Here is a 19,929-nt window from a genome sequence, read left to right as displayed (position 1 = left end):
AGGGGTGAGGATTGAAACAGGCCAAGGGAGGCAAGAGTGAGTAGAACTAGAATGAATAGACACACCCCGTCCAACAAAGTGCGAGAGACACACAGTGTAATGAGCCTGTGTGGAGCAATAAGAGGGTGTGGCTTTTTTACACAGGGAGAAGAGATAAGTTGAGTTTGCAGAGTAGAAGGGGGCAGGAGTCACAATCCTGAACAGACAGCCATTTACTTTCACTCTGCTGGGCTCATAAACAACCCGGCTGCACATTTCCACCCACTCTGTCTCTCTCTAGTTGAATTCTTCTAGCAGCTTGACACAAGACTACAAGGGGAAGCAGCTTTCAACTCAGAGAAGTAACAAAAAAAAAACAAAAAGGGGGCAGCTGGAGAAAACAACGTCAACACGCAGTCATGAAGGACAAAGTGAGGAGAGGAGGAGGAAGAAATCATTCCAAGGCTGGTGAGAAATCTCTGCGATGTTCTTTTCTACTTGAGTCTACTCTTCCGTTCTTTTTGTCTGGTTCCTCCCTCGCTGGAGAATGTGAGGAGGGTGGGAGATTTAGCATGGCTCTGCTGCTCTGAGTATAACTACACTCTCTTTTCACCAACTTGAAGAATCTGCTGTAAACTTCATGGTGCAAGTGTTCACAGAGACACGTGGAGAACCTGAAATCAGCAGAAAAACACTGAACGATTCTCAGTCGCTACCATTTAAGAACAGGGAAGAGTTGATTTCCTCTAAATCTCTACACAGGATGTCTCACTCTATATTGAAAAATTCTACCATTTTTCTACCTTTGATGTCTATCTACCTAATAAGTGTCTCCTTTTGCAAATATCTCAAGTGGACCTCTTGACTTGCTGTAACCTTTGCCACTCCCTTCCATAAGACACAATGACTGAATTAAGGTTGAATGAGTGTGCTGGCCTGTCTCCAGGTGACTTTTCCCTGGGGTGTTATTATCCCCCTTAAATCTGTGGGCACAGCCTTATGATTGACAGCTTATGCTATTTCGAAGAATGTTTGAATGGTGATTCCTTTGGGATTAAACCATATGCCACAAAGAAAAGGCAGGAAATCTGCTCTGACACAACCCATCGTCAGACATGAATGCTAAAATAAACTTGTCAGGGCTACAATGATGTTTTCTGTCGTAGTAAGGCAGCAGTTGAGAAGATGGCTCAAAGCCTGCAAAGAGGTGGAACCTTGTTGCAGCCAATCAAAAAGAGAGAAATGTTTTTTGGGTACTTTCCAGTGTTAAAGTAGTCCCAGATTGACAGCAAGAGCTGGGGTTTGACTGCACAATGAACACAGTCCTCAGAAATGAGTGTGCTCAGTACTTGGACATGCATGCATACATGCAAGAATGCGCCACAGCAGCTCTATAAGTTTGTTAGTTTATGTGTTAGCATGCTGCTGTTTCCACATGCCAGTGCTGGGTGTGTCTGTCCCTCCATCCTGAGACGACATGAGGGCCAGTAGGCAAACTCAACAGGTTTAGTCACACTGCTGGTTGAAGAACATGCTTGGTCCTGCTCTCCCATTGGTTCTACTACGTGTTTGTGTGTGCATGTGAAAACGTGTATGTGTGTGTGCGTGCGAGCGTGTGTGTGTGTGTGTGTGTGTGTGTGTGTGTGTGTGTGTGTGGACACACCCCATTCTCCCTTTCTTTGAAATTTTTTGGCATAAACTCCCTCTCACCCTCCAGTGCTCTCTCTCTGACACACACATTCTTTGGCCCAGCTCATGCTCCTCTTTTGAGGGGATTTACTGTTGTTTGATTTAGCAGCAAAAATAGATGATGTTATATGCACGACAAACCATTATTAGAAACTAATGCTGTTATTAATTCATTTTCATAATAGTTTAAACAGTCTTTCGGGGTCACAGTGAGCTGGAGATGATTCTTGCGTGTAGTGAGGGGGAGACAGGAAAACAATCTCAATCCACTGCAGAGCTGTTGCGATTATCCTGAGTCTGTTTCAGTTCTCTGATTTCTCCCTCAAACAGATGGTATCAGTCCAGTGGGTGGAAAGGAGACTGTTGGTATCAAGCAAAATGATGACACATCATTCCCTGTAAAGATCCAGGGAGCTGGAGTGGAGCCGTTTGAGTTGCAGGTACAACAGGGTTCTATTGTCTCCACCAAGAGTTTCTCCTTCGGGGTCACGAACAGAATTAAGATTTCAAAGTAGCACACTGGTACCTAAAAAAACCCCTACACATTAAAAATTCCTTTTTTTGGATCATAGCTGTAGTTTTTTTTTTTAGAAATCATTACACTAAATAATTTGCAAATGTTTTAGTTATATGGTCAGAGGATATTTGTTAAAAAAAAAAAAGAGTCATTTTCCTGATACACTTCATGTCTTCTTTTTTCAGTAAATGTGTATCAGGGACTCTCCAAACACATAACAGGAAAAGTCAGGTTTCATTGCTCTTGTAAATCACATGCAGGTCCATGGATTTTGGCTGGTTCAGGATGCAGTAATGACTTTACTTTCGAGGGATGAGGTGTGTCCACGCTCCAATCTGACGCTGGCATTCGCTGGAGCTACTCTCGACCCCCTCGCAGAACTGCAGAGCCTGAAGGGGCTTAAACCGGGAGCCATCCTCCGTCTGGTTGAAGGTAGGCTTATATTTTCAAGTGTTTGTTTTATTTATTATCTTATAAATCATACATAACCAAAAGTCCCAAAAAATTCACTGGAAATTGGAAAGAAAGCATTTGATTATCAAAGTTCCCACTGTGGAGACTTGAATGACCTGTTGAACTCAAAAACATTTCAAAATCCTTCACAACTTTTGCAAGCTGTACTCAGTATATTTCTTTTTGACATACTTTAAAACAACTTTTAGTTTATATTGCCTTAAAACTCTCATGGTTGTCGTTAATGTACAGTATCTCCATATGGGATCATGATCGACTAAAGGATGTGAAGTATTCATATCCTTTACTTGAGTAAGAAAAAAGGCCAGGAATTCTAAACTGTAAAAGTACTCTGGTATTTGTAAAAAGCTGCATCGTACCCAACCCTTCCACTTTCACACACACAAGAACAAACACACCGACACGGTATGTGTGTGTGTGTGTGTGTGTGTGTGTGTGTGTGTGTATGTGTGTGTGTGGGAAAGTGCTTGATACCTTAGTCATTTATATTGCTCAATCAGAATTGCAGTCTCGCCACTTCTGTGTCATCATAACATAATATATAGCTGCCAAGATTATTACTGTGTATCTCCCTGAGCAACTGGTCACCACACAGTCTGGTATCAGTATCAGTATGAATATGAATATGAGTATCAGACATCAAGAGTTCAGTTATACTTGATGTTGTTTTTGAATAAAAAAGCACAACAAAATATAAATAAGTGCAAAGGCCACTTTATTTTAGCATCAGTTTCTTGAACGTTAGCGTAACTTTTCCATTCGTGGTGTTTGTCTTTCCAGAGCCTTACTCTGCCCGCTCAGTCAGGCTTCATCTAGCTCGCGTTCTTGAGCTGCTGAGAACTCCAGGACCTCAGGATGCGCTGAGAGAAGGACGCTCACCGAGCATACTGGAGACACTCACACAAACACCGGGTGTGCAGACAAACTCTTCTCACAGACAGAAGGCTAATTCTGTGACCCCAAATTAAAATGCAGCTCACTCTGATATTGTTTTTACTGCTGCAGAGTCCAGCTTACTGAATGGAAAGAGCCTGAAACGCTCTATAAGCCACCAAAAAACAGATTCAGCCAACCAGGATGGAGCTCCACCTGAGTACCTGCTCCCTGGTTCCTCAGACAGGCCACTGATGGGCCTGCTGCCACAGAGCTCCCAGCCTGAGGTATGCTAACAATTCCTGGAATCTCTCTGTACATTTGGTCTGTCCACTAAAACATGGACCCCTTGTGACTTACATTCTGTGTCATCAGACTCCCGTTTACCTGAGGGACCTGTCTCTCAGCTGCTGGAACCCACCCCCTGGACACAGGAAGCTGCAGGGTGACTTCCTGTATGTCACTGTGGTGACAAAGGAGGGACAACGGTGTGAGATCACATCGTGCCCAAAAGGTTTCTTTGTCAATAGGTAAGGAAATTATCCTGATATTCAACCAATGTCATGACTTGTGTATCAGAGGATTGTGAAGGTCCTAAGGGTTTTCTTTCTTTTCTGTTCTTCTTCATCTCAGATCTACAGACCAAGTGTTTGATCCTCGTCCTGTTCAATCTTCCCCTGTTTGTCACTGTTTTACTGACCTGCTGTGTCACATTAGTCCTGCCTTCAAACAAACCTTTTCGTCTCTTAAAAACAGGTAATACTGTTACTTATGCATAAAGTACACATACAAATATATAACCAGAATCCTCTTTGCAGGGCTTAGAGAAGTTACTATGAAAGTGTAAATTTCAAAGTCTGGATTAGATATTTCAATATTGCAAATCAAGTTGATTATTGGAAATATTCTCTGGGTCTTTTTTAGGCATCAGTTACCCCCAGTGGAGGCCATGCCTACTCCTTATCACACCCAGTGTTGGCTGGGGCCTCCATGTGCATCCCGCACTCATAAAAACACCTTCAGCAGGCTTGGAATGGATGAGCAACCAGCAACACAGGTTAGTTACAGTACAGTGTGGTTGTTTGTATTTGTCAGTAGTTACACTGAGTAAAAGTAATTGTTCAATTGTATTTGTCATGTAAAGGCTCCAGATTGGAATGAGGAGCTGCAAGCAGCCAGAGATCTACCACAAGCTAGTCTGGAGGAGAGGCTGCAGCGAGACAGAGCTCTGCTGCAGGTAACCATAAATCATTTGCTGCACTTTAGCCTGAAGCACCATGATTTTAATGTCATCGTAAATCCCTGGATAACAACAGCACATTCCCCTTTTCCTAGGTAAACAGTGCCTTTGTGAGAGCGGTGACACAGGGAGCAGAGAGTGTCATAGAAGGTTATGTGGAGCCAGTCACAGGAAACCCTGAGGACCCAGCTTTCCTGTGGGGTGGCTTGTTCATGAGCCAGGGTGCAGCGAGTGCAGTGTTTGGTGGGGAGAGGGGCCGCAGGTGAGAGCAAACCAAGATGACAAAGTTTCAGGGAAAAACTTGTTATGCCTTTTCAAGCCATCAGTTGTAGATTTGGGGTTTTGGCTGTAAAGCACTCGCAAATTATGCTTGATAAGAGTATTATAAAATTATTTTTTTTGCCTTCAGAATGGTGCCTCTTTGGCACAGATTATGGAAATATTTTTGAATTTTTACTTGCAGGGCTGCTCAGAGGTTGGAGCTTAAAGGAGTACAAGCTTATAGCAATCTTGATGGACTGCAGGGGTTGCACACTCTACCTACAGCCATCGTCGACTACAGAGGAGTGCGTCTGTCAGCTCAGGGTTTGGCTCCTGGCTTGGAAGGCTCAGAGCAGAACCAGGACATCCCCCCTGCCTCCAGGTACATCCTGTAGACCGATGTGGCCGTTGCAGTGCTGTCACCTTAAATCAATTTATGTTTCATTCATGGATGTCCTGTTTTTGTGTTCATCAGAGGCTTGCTCTATGGAGTCAATGCTGGAGCCCAGGAATCTCCCCATCGCAGACAGCTACTAGAGCTCCTAGCTCACACCGCCAAAACTCTTTCTCTCCAGAGACATGTTGTCATAGCACCCAGTGGCCATAAGGTTCCACTGTTCACGTCGGTGGATGCTCAGGGACTGTTGGGGGCAGATGGGAGGTTCTACGTTCTGGACGTGTTCAGGAGTTTCCCAGCTGATGCAAACTTCTATCAAGAGGCTGCTGACCAAGAGAACAACGGTTGGCTAGAGAACTATCAGTCTGACACAGGGCTTCCACGGCCTTTCCCTCACAGTCTCTGTAGATTGAGACCAGAGTTGATACAGGCCTTCATCCTGCTCAAGTGAGTTGTCTTGTACATGAAATGTGCCTTTTCAATCTTGTGTCCGCCGCCCCCCAGGATGTAACATTTTGTCTTTCTCTTAGACATACTCAGTTCACACAGTGTGTCAGGGAGACACTGGATGAGAATGGAGGCTTTGAAGAATGTGCAACAGCTAGTGAGTTAAAGTAGCGAGGTAACAATTTGTTTATATTGGATATATTTTACTTCATGTACATAATTTTATATTTACAGGTGACTCTCGAGCCACAAATGCAGTCCGAGCTGCATGTAAAGAGGTGGGCTCCGTCAGTGACATCATCTTCGAGATGCGATTTAACCCAAGCATCTTCTCTCCAGGTACTAAGAGAAAGTACACATGCACACACATACACTCTCATATCTGCATGAATACAAATGACAGGCTTCTTTTTTCATGTATTCAGGAGTGTTATTCCCTCCTGATGAAAGTGTGTCAACAAAGCTGCAGGAGAGGTTACTGAGGGAAGCAGCAGCTTTCATCACCACGCACCAGATACCAGCCTTCGTGAGTAAATTCGTTGTTTATATGATATATCAACAGCACATCTACTCAAAACAAAGTCACCACGTATTTGTTTGAATGTGTGCGTGTGTATGTGTGTGTGTGTGTGTGTGTGTGTGTGTGTATGTGTGCGCGCTTGCAGGTGGAGTATTGCTTGCAAAGCACTGAGGTACCAATGGATGGAGCATCACTAAAACAGGCGCTACACCAGAGAGGCATTAACCTCCGCTACTTGGGTCATGTGGTCAAAACAATCAAGCAGTCAGAACACAAAGATAAACTGAGGCATATACTGGTGTGTTTGACATGCAAAATAGTCACATTTAAAGAAGTTATGACAATGTTATTGTGTTCTATAATTCCTCTTTTTGTCTGCCCCAGAGAACAGTTATAAGTGAAATTTTCATCCGCTCGGCAAGAAGAGTATTCAACAGTTTTGCTCAGGTATTTGCACGCTTCTGTGTAGTATGGTGACATAGTATCAGGTCTAGGAATTGCACCCTCCGGTGGTGTCTTCGCAGGGTGTGGACATACCATGCCTCGCTGCAGCCGTCAGTCACTTCCTTTGCTGCCTTTTGGTTCCCAACTTTATATCCACCCCCCTTGGGGAGGACACGAAAAAGAAGTCACGGCGGCGTGGCCGAGGGCCTGGAGCCTCTGACAGCACGCCCTGGAGCACGCTCACTGGGGCTGAGCTGTGGAACCTGGTCTGCCAGGATGCAGCTGAAACCTACAACATCTTTGACAACCTCGGGTAAGCCTGAAGCCCTTTTTGTTTGCTCTTACATCTGGTTTGTTTTTCACATGATAGCTCAGTGTCATTTTTAGAACCACTCTCACTTTTGTGATAGATCTGGTCCAAACCAACTGGCTGAGAACTATGGGCTTCAGAAGATCTCCCTGCTCAGAGAGTTCTGTTTGAAGACGGGAGTGCAGGTAATAAACACTAAATCCTTGTGTTTGTCATGTTAGAATAAAGAAACAAGATTTACTGGGTAATGCAAAGAAAAATAATCATGTGTTCTCTGTTTCTGCCTCAGTTGAGACTGAGGGACTACTTCCTTGACAACCAAAGTAAAGCCCCCGTTGGTCCTGACGACATCATCAACATTTTCCCTGTTGTCAAGCACATTCACATGCCAACTGTGGATGCCTCCAAAGCATTTTGTGCTGCACAGACCTCCATCCAGAAAGGTGCGCCAAAATTCTGAGCTCTGAGCTCTGAGCTGCAGATTTATATAAGTCTAAGCAGTTTGGTGGCTGGTGTGTTGAAGCTCAGCTTAAATTGATAGAATTTCCAGTTAAAAATTGGGGCTGGTTTTTGATTGTAGGTCTGCTGGATCAGGCTCATCAACACTTAAAAGAAGCAGCGTACCTGTTTGGTAGGGTGTGTGATGACCTACATCCTGAGGCCTGCTACTGTCACAGCCTGTTAGCCAAGGTGGCCTACCTGCAGGGGAAGGCAGCTGAGGTAAAACACTAAACTCTGAAAAGCTTTAAGGGTGAGACCTTTGTCTCCATCTTCTGGGAGTGACAGTAATTACAAACAACGACTGACAAGCTTGCGTTCTGGGCTTTGCTGTTCCTGCTGTGTCAGTAGTGGCAAGGCTGTGACTTGGTGTATAAATAGTTTTGAGCATCACTGCAAAGACTCATTTTGCTCTCAGAATTGGACCTATGTGTTCAGATAAATGTTTGGAAATTTCAAGAGCTGCATAATGAAATCATTTATCAACAATCGAGTTTGCAGAGAACTAAGTCTATGGAGAACACCCTCTGCTCCTACACAAGTTCCCTACACTGTGAAATGCAGAGTTTTACCTCATAGGAATGAGTGTAATTAGCATCGTAAGAGCTTGTGGAGCAAGGGTTTGGATGTAAGAGATACACACATACTCGTAGGTGTTGGTACCTTATTAAGTATCACTTCTTCACTAGAGAGGAAAAAGCACTATTCCACTGCTGCATTCACCTGACACATTTTGTAAATTTAGATTTTACTCATAAAATAAATGATCCATTCATGAAATTTTATGACATTAGGAAACAGTCTGTTTTCATTCAATTTTATTTTAAAAAGGTATTTGTTGTCTTTTTACATTATGAGGGGATCACGTTGGCTAATATCGTAACAATAATGGTAATAATAATAATAATAAACTTAATAATAATAATAATAATGATGATGATTCTCGCTATGACTCCTGTTCTCAAGGCCCGTAGTGGCCAACTGAAGGCGGTGATCATCAGTGAGAGGGTGCTTGGCTTCGACCATCCCAACACCATCCAGCAATATGTGAGTACAGGAAAAAAAATGTTGCTTTATTGATGTATGGCTTCTGGAATCAGAAGCGTGAGTCGTTGTAGGGTTGATATCAATTGTCTGTAACTGCCTTTAACAAGCCCTGCGATGGACTGGCGACCTGTCCAGGGTGAACCCCGCCTCTCGCCTGTAGACGCTGGGAGAGGCTCCAGCCCCCCCCCCCCGCGACCCTTTATAGAAAGGAATAAGCGGAAGACGATGAATGAATGAATGCCTTTAACAAACCCTTTATTTTTATGGAATAAATGCAGTGTCATTTGGTCACAGAGTGATAAATGGTATGGTTGTGTTATACATAGGCACTCTTGGCTGTGTATGTGTATGCTGGAGGTGAGATCAGCCTGGCCCAGAAGTGTCTGCTCCGAGCTCGCCTGCTTATGCTCACTATCCATGGAGAAGACCATCCCTTCATCGCGACATTGGATGTAGGTCATAACAAACTCACAATATCAAAATATCCTTTTTATAATTACTAAAAGTGATCTTCCTGACATTGTCATCATGTAGAGCTGTCTTGGGTTGGTGATGACAGGAGACCAAGCGGGGCAGTTCCTCAAAAACGCCCTCAGAATCAACACATCCTTCTTTGGCCCCACAAATCTGCACACTGCTCTCAAGTAAGACACCATTTTCAGCTTCCACTATTCCTCCATTTCCCTCGATTCCAACACCCCCCTCTCATGTGCAGCCAGCATCTGTTGTCCCAGTGGATGTGCAGCAAGGGTGACTATCGAAGTGCTATGACCCATGAGAAAGAGGCCCTCACTACATTTACCTCCTTGGTCAGTATATCTTTCTTGTGAATGCAATAAAGGGGGACTTAAAAAAGTGGATGTGCATGTCATCATGTGATTATTTTTCAGTTTGGAGCAGATCACCCTCAGACACACTGCAGCACTGAGTTTCTGAGCACAATTACCAAGCAGGCGGTGCGGGTGGAGCGCTCTCTAAGACAGGCTGGCCCTGACTGTACAGAGCAAATAGTGGAGGTACGACCTGAGGGGATCTTCGGCCTTTTTCAAATGAACAAATGATAAGGGTGTCTTTTAACCCATCTGCTCTGCCTTGGTTTAGTGCCTGACTCCCACAACTGACACAATCCTGGAGCAGATGGTTCTGGTCACTGGGATCAGAAGGATTGCACACAGGTAAATTTTCAGTGAAGCACTTAAAAATGATTGACACAATGTCTTGATGCTGCGCGAGCATGGCAGATTAGTCAGAGGGCAATGAATGTTTGGTTCAAATTTGTCTCTCATCTGTCTTCAGTTCAGTTCTCTTGTGGCACATATTTGGCCGTGAATGTGGCTGCCTAAACTGAACCAAAGGTCAACCTTGTATGGCCGACATCTAACCAAAGTCAAGCCAAGCTCTTTCCTTTGGGCCATGTCGTGCCTGTTCCATAGTTCCCAGTGCTGTAGCTCAGTCAGACGTGTCCTGGATTAGACCCAAATGTGCCTGCTGTCTGGGGAGTACCTGAGATGTGTTGGCTAACAAATACTGAGGATACAGACGACAACATTGCCAGCATAACCAGCATATAGACATTACCAGTTTGTCTGTGATGAGGACTATTGACTCCATGTTGTTTTTGGATCGGTCCACTGTCTTCTTGCTCCTCCTGCCAATGATTAAAACTGTCCAAAAAGCTAATTTTGTCTAAAAACACTGCGTACTGCATTATTGCTTTAAAAATGTTTATATTTTTACCCTCTATTGCTGTTACACAAATGCAAGATGTCAAGTTTGTTTAAATTACACGAGAAGGTAGAAGCTCTAGTGTTGATTCAGCATACTGGACATGTTTTAATGATGTAGTAAACTACAGTACTCATGAATACATTATATTTTCATAGTGACCGGTTCCAGGAGTATAAGCAGAAACACCTGGAGCTAAAGGCAGCAGTGGCAAAAGAACTGGCATACAAAGCTGCATCTACTGAACTCTTTGCCTCAGAAACTGCGAATGGAGGAGAGGAAAAGGAACATCCAGAAACAGGATGCGGGAAGGAAGCTGAGAATGGAGGAAGCCCCACATTGGAGAACACAATTGAGAGCCATGGGGAGGCTTCTGCTGATGCTATAGTTTCAGCTAATGGTCATGTGGTGGAGCCTGAACATGAGGAGAAAACAGAGACAGAAGGGGAAAACAGTGAAAGAGCAGATGCTGAGGGCAAGCTAGAAAATGGCGAGACAGTGGAGAAGGCTGAGACAGAGTCAAGTGCAGCAAATGGAGTGAGGAGCAGCGTGACCACTGAGGAGATAAAGTCTGACACAGCAGCTGATGAGATGAAGTCAGGGTTCAGTGAAGTCAATGGTGCACTAAATGGATCGTTGGAGATCACGGCTCCATCCGTTCTTAAGGGTAACAAGAGCTGGGCAGACGTTCCAGAAGTGATGATAGCCAATGGAGCTGCCGATAAAGACGGAGAAGTCAATGGAGCAGAAAGCATTTCTGTCAACGGAACAACTGAAGAGTAAAGACAGTGTTGTAGTTTTGTCAGGTCACTGCTGTAAGAAAAAAAATAAAACCTCTCCCAGGATGTTAGCAGACCCCGCGAACAAGAAGCGGAGTGACAGAGTGAGATGAGGAGTGATACTTTGGGTTGATGCTGGGAGAGAGCTGTACTGTTGAGTGCTGTTTGTTTGTTTTTTTCTAACAATAAAGCTTTTACTGTGGTGCTTTAACCTCTTTAAAACCAGTTTGTGCTTTGACACATTTGTTCATTACCAGCATGTGGTTCACGTTAACAGGTGGTGAGAGGAAAAGTAGAATACAGAAGAGTTGATTTGCAAAACTATGACGTGAAGGCAATTTTTGATGGATACATGATATAAAAACAATATAATTTAAAAGAGTTCAAATGTATTATTCTTTATAAAACGTATGTATATATAAAATATTTTACATACAAATGCACTACATACAGTTTAATACATATTTCAGAATATTTAATCTTATACCATGTGTGATGCATGTGAATTGATAAAATTGATATTAAATATAGTGCATATATTCTAAAATATATATTATTTTCATTTTGGATTAATTAATGAACTTTGAGAGTGGCAAGATCCCTTTTTGAAAAATAACTACATTTTCCCGATGAGTTCATGTGTTAGGCAGGAAAGGTAGAAGACGATGCAATGAAAAGGTGGATTTATACGAACCCCTTTTACAAGCTGCTGTTTGTTTGCGCGTTCTCAGTGATAAATCTGAATATAAAAGGTGTCACCAGACTGACTCACCATTGAGGGAACATATAATTATGAGCTTACAGGTTGGTCTGGTTTCCAGGCTACAAATTAGCGCACATTATTGCTCACTTTCCAAAACACACATTAGCCGTTTCCTGGCAGCTGCTGATTGCCACAGTAGGCGAAAATTGACGTGCAGAACTTTAGATATGAACTGTATCATGAACTACACAGCTTGTTACTGTCCTGGAAAAGAATATGACTCTTCAGAGCAAGTTTACATTTTCTGGAATGTTTATATAAAACCTGAAAACTGTTTTGTTATGTTTTACTGACCAAAAAAAATAATAATTAAAAAAATGTGTTATTTAAGTGTTCAAAGATATTTGAAGAATTATGACCAAAAATGGAATAGGAAATCCAGGTCCAGGCACTTTCGGTAGAATTGAAAAGTGAAAGGACTTTATTTCAATGGGCTTGAGTCTTTAAAAAAAGTGTGATTTTGTTATTATGTTCCATGAGCCACACCAGCAGTGCTCCTATTTCTGAGCATTTCGTGTCCATGTCCAGTCTCAGCTCTGAGCGTCCTTCAGTATTATCTCCAAATCGGGACATTGCATGTACTGAGGCTCAGGTGGCTCTATCCAGGTGGATTGTGGGAGTTGAATAAGATTGCTTGATGGAAATGTGATGAGGGCTGTGTCACTGAAGACATCCCGCAGTCGGGACGGACAGGCAAGTTGTGTCTCCTCGCATACGGACACTACCCGGCTAATATAGCTGTAATGCTGCTTCAGCTCTCTCTCCACTGTCCTGTTGGGAAGACAAACAAATATCACCTGAGCTCTGCATGTCTTCAACATGAACTCCTCCAAACACGTACAAACCTGTCCCTCATGCCGTTGAAGCTGTTTCCAATTATCATCATCAAAGGTAAACGCTGAGTGCTCCAGTTCCTCCACAGGAGGTTGTTGTACAGGGCTTTCCCACAATGCATCAGATAGAAGAGGGTGGGTTTAGTCACATGTCGCTTACCCTCCTGCACAACATTAACAGATTGATTACAAGATATCCAAGATCACAGCAGTCTTTTGGTTCTTTAGAACATTTTTCCATTGGTTTTATACCTAGGCTGAAGACTTTATTTTCTTTAAATCAACCTAAAAAACCTCAGAGGAGGGATCAATCACAGTGACCATGTTAAGGCTTTCTTAAAAACACACTTTGAAAAGCTTTTTTCTACCTTCACTTGTACAAATTTCATTATCCTAATGTTAATTTTTCTATTTTGATATCAGATATTCTAACATGATTTGCACATTAATGGCGGCACGGTGGTGCAGTGGTTAGCACTGTCGCCTCACAGCAAGAAGGTTCCTGGTTTGAGTCCCTGTGCCTGCGTGGGTTCTCTCTGGTACTCCAGCTTCCTCCCACAAGCCAAAGACATGCAAATGTGGACTAGACTAATTGGATACTCTAAATTGACCGTAGGTGTGACTGTGAGTGTGAATGGTTGTCTGTCTCTCTGTGTTGGCCCTGCGATGGACTGGTGACCTGTCCAGGGTGAACCCTGCCTCTCGCCTGAAAGCTGCTGGGATAGGCTCCACCCCCCTGCGACCCTTAACAGGATAAGCGGTAGAAAATGGATGGATGCACATTAATTTTCTTGCATAACTGAACTGAATGAGATCAGGGGGAAAGAAACAATGAAGACAAATGAATTTAAACATGTAGAAAAAGATGTCTTGTTGGAAAACATATATGATGTCCTTTCTGTTTGTGGTCAACAATGTTATCAAGCAGATACATTTCTAGTACTGGCACATCAAAGAGACAATGATGATATTTCAGAGTGCAGGGAGGTTGCTATCATCTTGTTTCCCTTGTGCATCAGATCAGATATGACACTTTAATAATGAAAACAATGGAGACACATTTTCGGCACTTAAACAAATATTTAATGTTAAGGTTATTTTTTTGCAATGCCTCTGACTACTTATGTAGACTCAAAATGTACCTGTTGGCTATTGGGTCAATAGTCAAGAATGAACTTCAAATTAAGAAAAGAGTCCTATAGGCCAAAGCATTAAACACTGGCACTTGCTGTTATCTCTCCACGTTATGTATCATAAAAGACAAGTGGCCAACCGACCTCATTTTCTGAGAGCACAGTCAGACCCAGCACTCTCAACACATCCTTCTCTCCAGAGGAGAATACAGGGTCAAACATGGAACAGTCTTTCAGTGGAATCTGGTGGAGAAGGGACAGAGACACATACTGTAGGTTTAGACAGAACAATGTCCCATGTAGAATGAATTAACACACATCTTCTCACCTGTCCTGCCTCCAGCAGTAAGAGCATCATGGCAAGCTGGTAGCGAGATGAGACACATGAGGAAAAAGAGCCCAAGCCATAACACACACACTCAGTCTGTGGGGATACTCTGCTAGCTCTGCTGTCCTGAAGCGGATCGATGGAGACCTCTGTGTCCTTGTAGTTCACTGGACGAGTTGAGAGGGATGCCGCTCCTGTCAGCAGCAGCTCTGGACAGAAAATTACTGTAAGGGTTCCTGACCTGTCTTCAGTATGAGGGCAAACAGACCCCTTTTACTTTTTAAAGACAGATATTTAGAAGAAGCTTTTTCCCACAGAGACTCACCTTTCCAGTCTATCCAAAAGTCCTCACATCTCAGTTCAGCTCTGCAGAGAAAAGAGAAGATCACTCATTCATTTAGAATAATTTCAGTGGACCCCAAGAGTACTAGCTGTTAACTCGGGTTAAGGCTGAGGATCACAACAGAGTTCATTAAACTTCCTAAAGGAAACTTGGCATCAGTTTGCGGCTGGAATGTATTTAGAGCCCTTACACTGTTTCTTTGATCCGCTTGACCGTTTTCCCAATATCCAGCTGCTCCTGGCAGCAGAATTCAGTTGGAGACACTTGAACACTTTTCAGTCTCCGGGATGTTCCTTTTCGTCGTCGTGCAACCTGCCACTCCTCCCCAGTGTCCGACATTTGGATTAACTCACCTGAAACTTCAGGTGTGATACCCTCATGTATACAAGCATACATGCATATAGCTCCCTTGTATTTTACTTAACCTTCGCAATAATTGAGGTTTTGCCATCAGGTGACAACACCCGGGAATATATTGAGTGTGACACCAGGGTTTCATCTTCCGGATGTCATCAAGGTTTCCTACGTGAAAAAAACATTTAAAAAATAATTATGCAGCAGAAATTTTCATGAGAAATTTTACCTGAATTTTCTGTCTGAAATATGTTATTCTGAATGATAAAACTTGCAGTCAACGGTTTCCTACGACTTCGGCAAATACCGGTGTTACCGGAAGTACTTTTGTTTTACCAGTGTGGTACGAACGGAAGCTAGTGACGTTAGCTCATGCGCTAGAAGCTAATCGCCTCAAGAGAAAACATGTTCATCTGATCTCTGAAAGGAGGAATAGGAAATCTTTCGAGTGAGTCGGTTAAAAAAAATCTTTTCTATCACGTCCCAGTACGTTCTTCCCGTAACATTATAACTAAACATTCATATACACTCTACGTTTTACCCAATTATCCAGGTGTAACGTTCTATCTGTAATGTAGCTACATGTACAGTTACTTGTTTACGTCCACTGAAAGATTTGGTGCCGGTTAACAAGTTTTAGAATAAGGGATGTTGTTTGCGTTTCCGAAATTAATAATTACCCAACGCAATGAACGCTGCTGGGCACGCTACAGTATTAACGTGGAACATGACGTCCTGGGTGCAGCTTACCATTTATAATTCCTGAATGGTCAAATTTAACTTTTTGTATTCTATTTATTATGTTTCCCAGAATGTCCATGTCACACTTATATGGGCGGAGAGGGGAGGAAGAGGAGGAAGGTGTAGAGGTTGAAAGTTTTGAGGTAACAGACTGGGATCTGGCCAACGAGTTCAACCCAGACCGCCTTAGACACCGGCAGAGCAAGGAGCAGGCTACCTACGGTATCTGGGCCGAGAGAGACTCAGATGAGGATGAGAGACCCAGCTTTGGAGGCAAGAGGTAAGAAGGCATGGCTTTGTTTTGAGTCTGTTGTGAAATTTTTTGCGGATGTCAGTGTTTAAAGTGACAGCTTTACTGATAGTTTCGTGCTGATTTTTGTTCAAGCCCTGTTAAATGTTTTTTTTTTTTTTTTCGTTTTATAGGTCCAAAGACTACACTACCCCTGTCAATTTTGTGAGTGCTGGTTTAAGAAAAACTGCAGCTGAAGAGAAACAAAAGGAAGAAGGAGGCTCTGATGACTCTGAAGATGAAGCGCCTTCAGCACCTCCACCCCCTCGTGGCTCTGCACCCAAAAAACTCCAAATGGTAAATTTTATAGTGTGTGAATTTGTTCATTGCTGTTCATCTAGTAAAAGGATTATCCAAAATGATTTGTCAAAAAAAACATTGTTTTTTGTTGTTGTTGTTGTTGTTTTCCCAGGGTAACTTCCGTGGAAATCAGTCCCAGAGGTTTGCAGGCGGCATACAGTCTGGACAAGGCATCGGTAGCTGGGAGAAACACACAAGGGGAATTGGACAAAAACTGCTGCAGAAAATGGGCTATCAACCAGGCAAAGGCTTGGGCAAGAATGCTCAAGGTCAGGAAGGCTCAGGCCACTACAGTATGGTTAAGTTTGATTGTATGTGTTAAACAGATGTAACAGAGTCAATGTTTTCTGACCTTGCACACTCTTACTGCTGCAGGTATTGTAAACCCAATTGAGGCGAAGGTTCGTAAAGGAAAGGGAGCGGTGGGTGCGTACGGGAATGAGCGAACCCAGCAGAGTCTTCAGGATTTTCCTGTGGTCGACTCAGAGGAAGAGGAAGAAAAGGTGACACATTGCAGAAATCTTTTCCTTGATTTCCCATGTGGTAAAACATGAGGGATAGACAACCAACATAGTGTTGAAACATTTTTCACTGTCTGTTAAGGAGTTTCAGAAGGAGCTCGGTCAGTGGCGGAAGGATCCAGCGGGCTCTGCAGCAAAGAAGAAACCCAAGTACTCTTACAGAACTGTAGATGAGCTGAAGGCTAAAGGCAAACTGGTGGGACGCAGCATAGCAGCATCTGCTGGAGAGCTGGCACAGGTCAAAGTAGGTTTGAGTTTTATTTTTTCCCAAATTCACTCTTTTATCATCTTTTTTTTTTAATAAACCCAAGCACATGGTCAGCTGCTTGTTCTTTTGTACTCAGTCTTGGTCATCCTGTCGTCTCTCCTCATCTGTAGGTAATAGACATGACCGGAAGAGAGCAGAAGGTGTATTACAGTTACAGTCAGATGTCCAACAAGCACAGCGTCCCAGACGAAGGTCCACCGAGCATGTCGACACGGGACCAGAAGGGATCTGGCTTTGCTCTCCCTGAACTTGAACATAACCTGCAACTGTTAATAGATCTCACAGAACAGGACATATTACAGGTATGAAAAATACAGATATATTTGTTCTGTACTCCTCTTCTAGGTTTCAACGCTTCTTCCTCAATCCTATTCCCAATGTCTGCAGTCTGCCAGGCGTCTGCAGCATGAAAAAGATGTGGTTGTGTCGCTGAGCCACGAATCACGCGCCCTGCAGAGCAGACTGGATGTAGAGCAAGATGCCATCCAGAGAATGGAGGCTGTGCTGGCATTGGTGGACCGGTTTCCATCTGGAGAGACAGCACCAGGGGAGGGACCCAGCCTGCAGGTACTTACTGCTACTCGTACATAAGGAACAGGGAGAGATGAACACTTCTGACTAAACAGTAGATCATATATAAATGAATACTTAATGTAACACAGTTCTACGCTTCTGTTTTTGAAAACATGAAGGTACAGTAACTGCTCTGTGGTTTTCTCAGGAGTGTGCCCAGATCTTTGAGACTTTACAAACAGACTATTATGAAGAATATAAGACGATGGGACTGGCCGACTTGGCTGTAGCTGTTGTTCATCCATTACTCAAAGGGAAACTACGCTCTTGGGATCCTCTGAAGGTATGGGTTGTTTAAGTTGTTGTTTTTTTTATGACTGTCAGTTAAGTTTCCACTTCTCAGACTGTCCTCTGGTTCTTTCAGGACAATTCTCATTGTCTGGAAGACATTGGCCAGTGGAGGTCAATCCTTGAATCAAGAAACCTCCATTCCAGTGCTCCAGATTCAAATATGGACCCTTACCACAGGTCACTTACCAACCGTGTTCACATATCTGCATGAATGTATTTCACGGACATGATGTTGACTCCTGTTGATTGCCCTTCTTTGCCCAGGCTGCTGTGGGAAGTGTGGATCCCAGTGATGCGGTCCTGTGTGTCGAGCTGGCAGCCTCGTATGGTTGGGCCGATGGTCGACTGCGTGGACTTGTGGTGTCCGCTTCTCCCCCACTGGATCCTGGACCACCTGCTGGAACAGCTGATTTTACCCCGGCTGCAGCGAGAGGTGAGATGTAAACGCCTTATGTGTTTTTGATCCTGTGAATATGGATCTACCTAAACAATATTTTATTGTTTGAAAATTCTCATTGTATCTTTGTGTTCTCTGTTTGATAGGTGGATAACTGGAACCCTCTAACAGACACCGTACCCATCCACTCCTGGATCCACCCTTGGCTGCCACTGCTCCAGTCTCGACTAGAGCCTCTTTACCCCCCCATCAGGAGCAAATTGTCTAACGCTTTGCAGCGGTGGCATCCCAGTGATGGCTCAGCCCGCCTCATCCTGCAGCCATGGAAAGATGTTTTCACACCAGGAGCGTGGGAGGCCTTCATGGTGAAAAACATCATCCCTAAACTTGGTGTGTCCTCCATCATTTACTGTCGTAAAACAGCCACAACAGTGGGAGAAGATGTATTTCACCGCAGTCCCGCCAACTTTAATACCTTTCTTATCCTGCTCCTCCTTTTCTCACTGTTCTCCTCCTCAGCTCTGTGTCTGGAAGAGCTGGTTATCAACCCTCACCAGCAGCAGATGGAGCCCTTTCACTGGGTGATGGACTGGGAGGGCATGCTGTCCCCCTCCAGCCTTGTGTCCCTGCTGGACAAAAACTTCTTTACGAAGTGGTTGCAGGTCGGCTAAAATATTTTAAAAACAAAGTACTAATTCATAATTTGTTGCTTATTTATTTGACAGTGTTGTATTTGTTTTTTGATTTCAGGTCTTGTGTTCATGGTTGAGCAACAGTCCGAACTACGAGGAGATCACGAAATGGTACCTCGGCTGGAAGAGCATGTTTAGTGATGTCTTGTTGTCACAACCTCTGATAAAAGAGAAATTCAACGAAGCATTGGACATCATGAACCGCGCGGTGTCCTCAGGCATGGGTGAGTTTCACATGCAACTGGATGTCCAGACAACATTTACTTCTAAAACTGATAATTATTTTTAAAAAACAACAACAATTGTTCTTGTTCATTCCCACAGGTGGATACATGCAACCCGGTGCAAGGGAGAATATTGCCTACCTCACACAGACGGAGAGAAGAAGGGACTTCCAGTACGAGGCCATGCAGGAGCGCCGGGATGCTGAGAGCGTTGCTCACAGGGGCATCAGTGCCGGCGTTCCGACAAACTTCAAAGATCTCATCCAGACCAAGGCTGAAGAGAACAACATCGTCTTCATGCCCTTAGTGGCCAAACGACATGAGGGCAAACAGCTGTACACATTTGGGCGTATTGTCATCTACATAGATCGAGGCGTTGTGTTTGTACAGGGAGAGAAGACCTGGGTACCCACATCCTTGCAGATGCTGATTGATATGGCCAAGTGAGAGTGGACTGACTTCCTGCCCAGCCTGATGTTAAAAAAAAAAAAAAAAAAAAGAGGGAGGGAGGGGCAGCAAATGTTTTCTTTTAATGTTACTTCAATATACAGTTGTATTTGTCCATGTACATTTTTACATTTTCAGTAGAATTGTGAATAAATCTTTTTTGAATGCGTAAAACATTTGCCATTATTTTGTTTTAATCTGAGCTGGAACCTGAGTAAGCACGTGGTTACGA

At 43.5% G+C, this 19,929-nt stretch overlaps 3 protein-coding genes across 3 annotated transcripts; 2 read left to right on the top strand and 1 right to left on the bottom strand.

The window, feature by feature from the left end:
* The first annotated feature begins 144 nt into the window (after positions 1-144).
* Positions 145-11,411, top strand: LOC147259835 (clustered mitochondria protein homolog). Its single transcript, XM_086206037.1, has 28 exons — positions 145-447; positions 1,999-2,108; positions 2,446-2,617; positions 3,440-3,571; positions 3,665-3,819; positions 3,908-4,062; positions 4,166-4,288; positions 4,457-4,589; positions 4,677-4,769; positions 4,868-5,034; positions 5,236-5,415; positions 5,509-5,877; positions 5,961-6,034; positions 6,112-6,216; positions 6,303-6,403; positions 6,543-6,695; positions 6,782-6,844; positions 6,922-7,154; positions 7,252-7,336; positions 7,441-7,594; positions 7,732-7,871; positions 8,616-8,696; positions 9,023-9,148; positions 9,231-9,340; positions 9,412-9,505; positions 9,587-9,712; positions 9,798-9,871; positions 10,580-11,411. The coding sequence occupies exons 1-28, from the start codon at positions 399-401 to the stop codon at positions 11,202-11,204; spliced, it is 4,182 nt and encodes a 1,393-aa protein (XP_086062163.1). The 5' UTR covers positions 145-398; the 3' UTR covers positions 11,205-11,411.
* Positions 10,350-15,123, bottom strand: srrd (SRR1 domain containing). Its single transcript, XM_086206043.1, has 6 exons — positions 14,791-15,123; positions 14,583-14,623; positions 14,258-14,466; positions 14,074-14,172; positions 12,809-12,960; positions 10,350-12,734 (listed from the first exon to the last, which is right to left on the bottom strand). Exons 1-6 carry the CDS (start codon positions 14,994-14,996, stop codon positions 12,494-12,496), a joined length of 948 nt encoding a protein of 315 aa, XP_086062169.1. The 5' UTR covers positions 14,997-15,123; the 3' UTR covers positions 10,350-12,493.
* A 68-nt stretch (positions 15,124-15,191) lies between these two features.
* tfip11 (tuftelin interacting protein 11) lies at positions 15,192-19,863 on the top strand. The gene is made up of 15 exons (XM_086206038.1): positions 15,192-15,402; positions 15,766-15,975; positions 16,119-16,281; positions 16,397-16,553; positions 16,660-16,787; positions 16,888-17,049; positions 17,184-17,375; positions 17,461-17,640; positions 17,795-17,929; positions 18,011-18,114; positions 18,202-18,370; positions 18,481-18,724; positions 18,854-18,996; positions 19,085-19,250; positions 19,351-19,863. The coding sequence occupies exons 2-15, from the start codon at positions 15,767-15,769 to the stop codon at positions 19,695-19,697; spliced, it is 2,499 nt and encodes an 832-aa protein (XP_086062164.1). The 5' UTR covers positions 15,192-15,402; position 15,766; the 3' UTR covers positions 19,698-19,863.
* The last annotated feature ends 66 nt before the right edge of the window (positions 19,864-19,929 follow it).

This window comes from Aulostomus chinensis, chromosome 6, assembly GCF_037954235.1.
Source record: "Aulostomus chinensis isolate RoL2024-O1b breed Wild chromosome 6, RoL_Achi_v1.0, whole genome shotgun sequence".
Taxonomy (NCBI): domain Eukaryota; kingdom Metazoa; phylum Chordata; class Actinopteri; order Syngnathiformes; family Aulostomidae; genus Aulostomus; species Aulostomus chinensis.
Note: the sequence above shows the minus strand (reverse complement) of the source record. Positions and strands in the feature narration are given on the sequence as shown.

Excerpts from the sequence above, each read along its gene's own strand:
- LOC147259835 (XM_086206037.1), top strand. The coding sequence starts at position 399 with ATGAAGGACAAAGTGAGGAGAGGAGGAGGAAGAAATCATTCCAAGGCT. Across the intron at positions 4,770-4,867 it reads GAGACAGAGCTCTGCTGCAG|GTAAACAGTGCCTTTGTGAG; the intron begins GTAACCATAAAT and ends CCCTTTTCCTAG. Across the intron at positions 5,035-5,235 it reads GGTGGGGAGAGGGGCCGCAG|GGCTGCTCAGAGGTTGGAGC; the intron begins GTGAGAGCAAAC and ends TTTTACTTGCAG.
- srrd (XM_086206043.1), bottom strand. The coding sequence starts at position 14,996 with ATGTATGCTTGTATACATGAGGGTATCACACCTGAAGTTTCAGGTGAG. Across the intron at positions 14,173-14,257 it reads TACTGCTGGAGGCAGGACAG|ATTCCACTGAAAGACTGTTC; the intron begins GTGAGAAGATGT and ends CTTCTCCACCAG. Across the intron at positions 12,961-14,073 it reads CTGTGCTCTCAGAAAATGAG|GAGGGTAAGCGACATGTGAC; the intron begins GTCGGTTGGCCA and ends AATGTTGTGCAG.
- tfip11 (XM_086206038.1), top strand. The coding sequence starts at position 15,767 with ATGTCCATGTCACACTTATATGGGCGGAGAGGGGAGGAAGAGGAGGAA. Across the intron at positions 17,930-18,010 it reads GCTCTTGGGATCCTCTGAAG|GACAATTCTCATTGTCTGGA; the intron begins GTATGGGTTGTT and ends TGGTTCTTTCAG. Across the intron at positions 18,115-18,201 it reads AATATGGACCCTTACCACAG|GCTGCTGTGGGAAGTGTGGA; the intron begins GTCACTTACCAA and ends TTCTTTGCCCAG.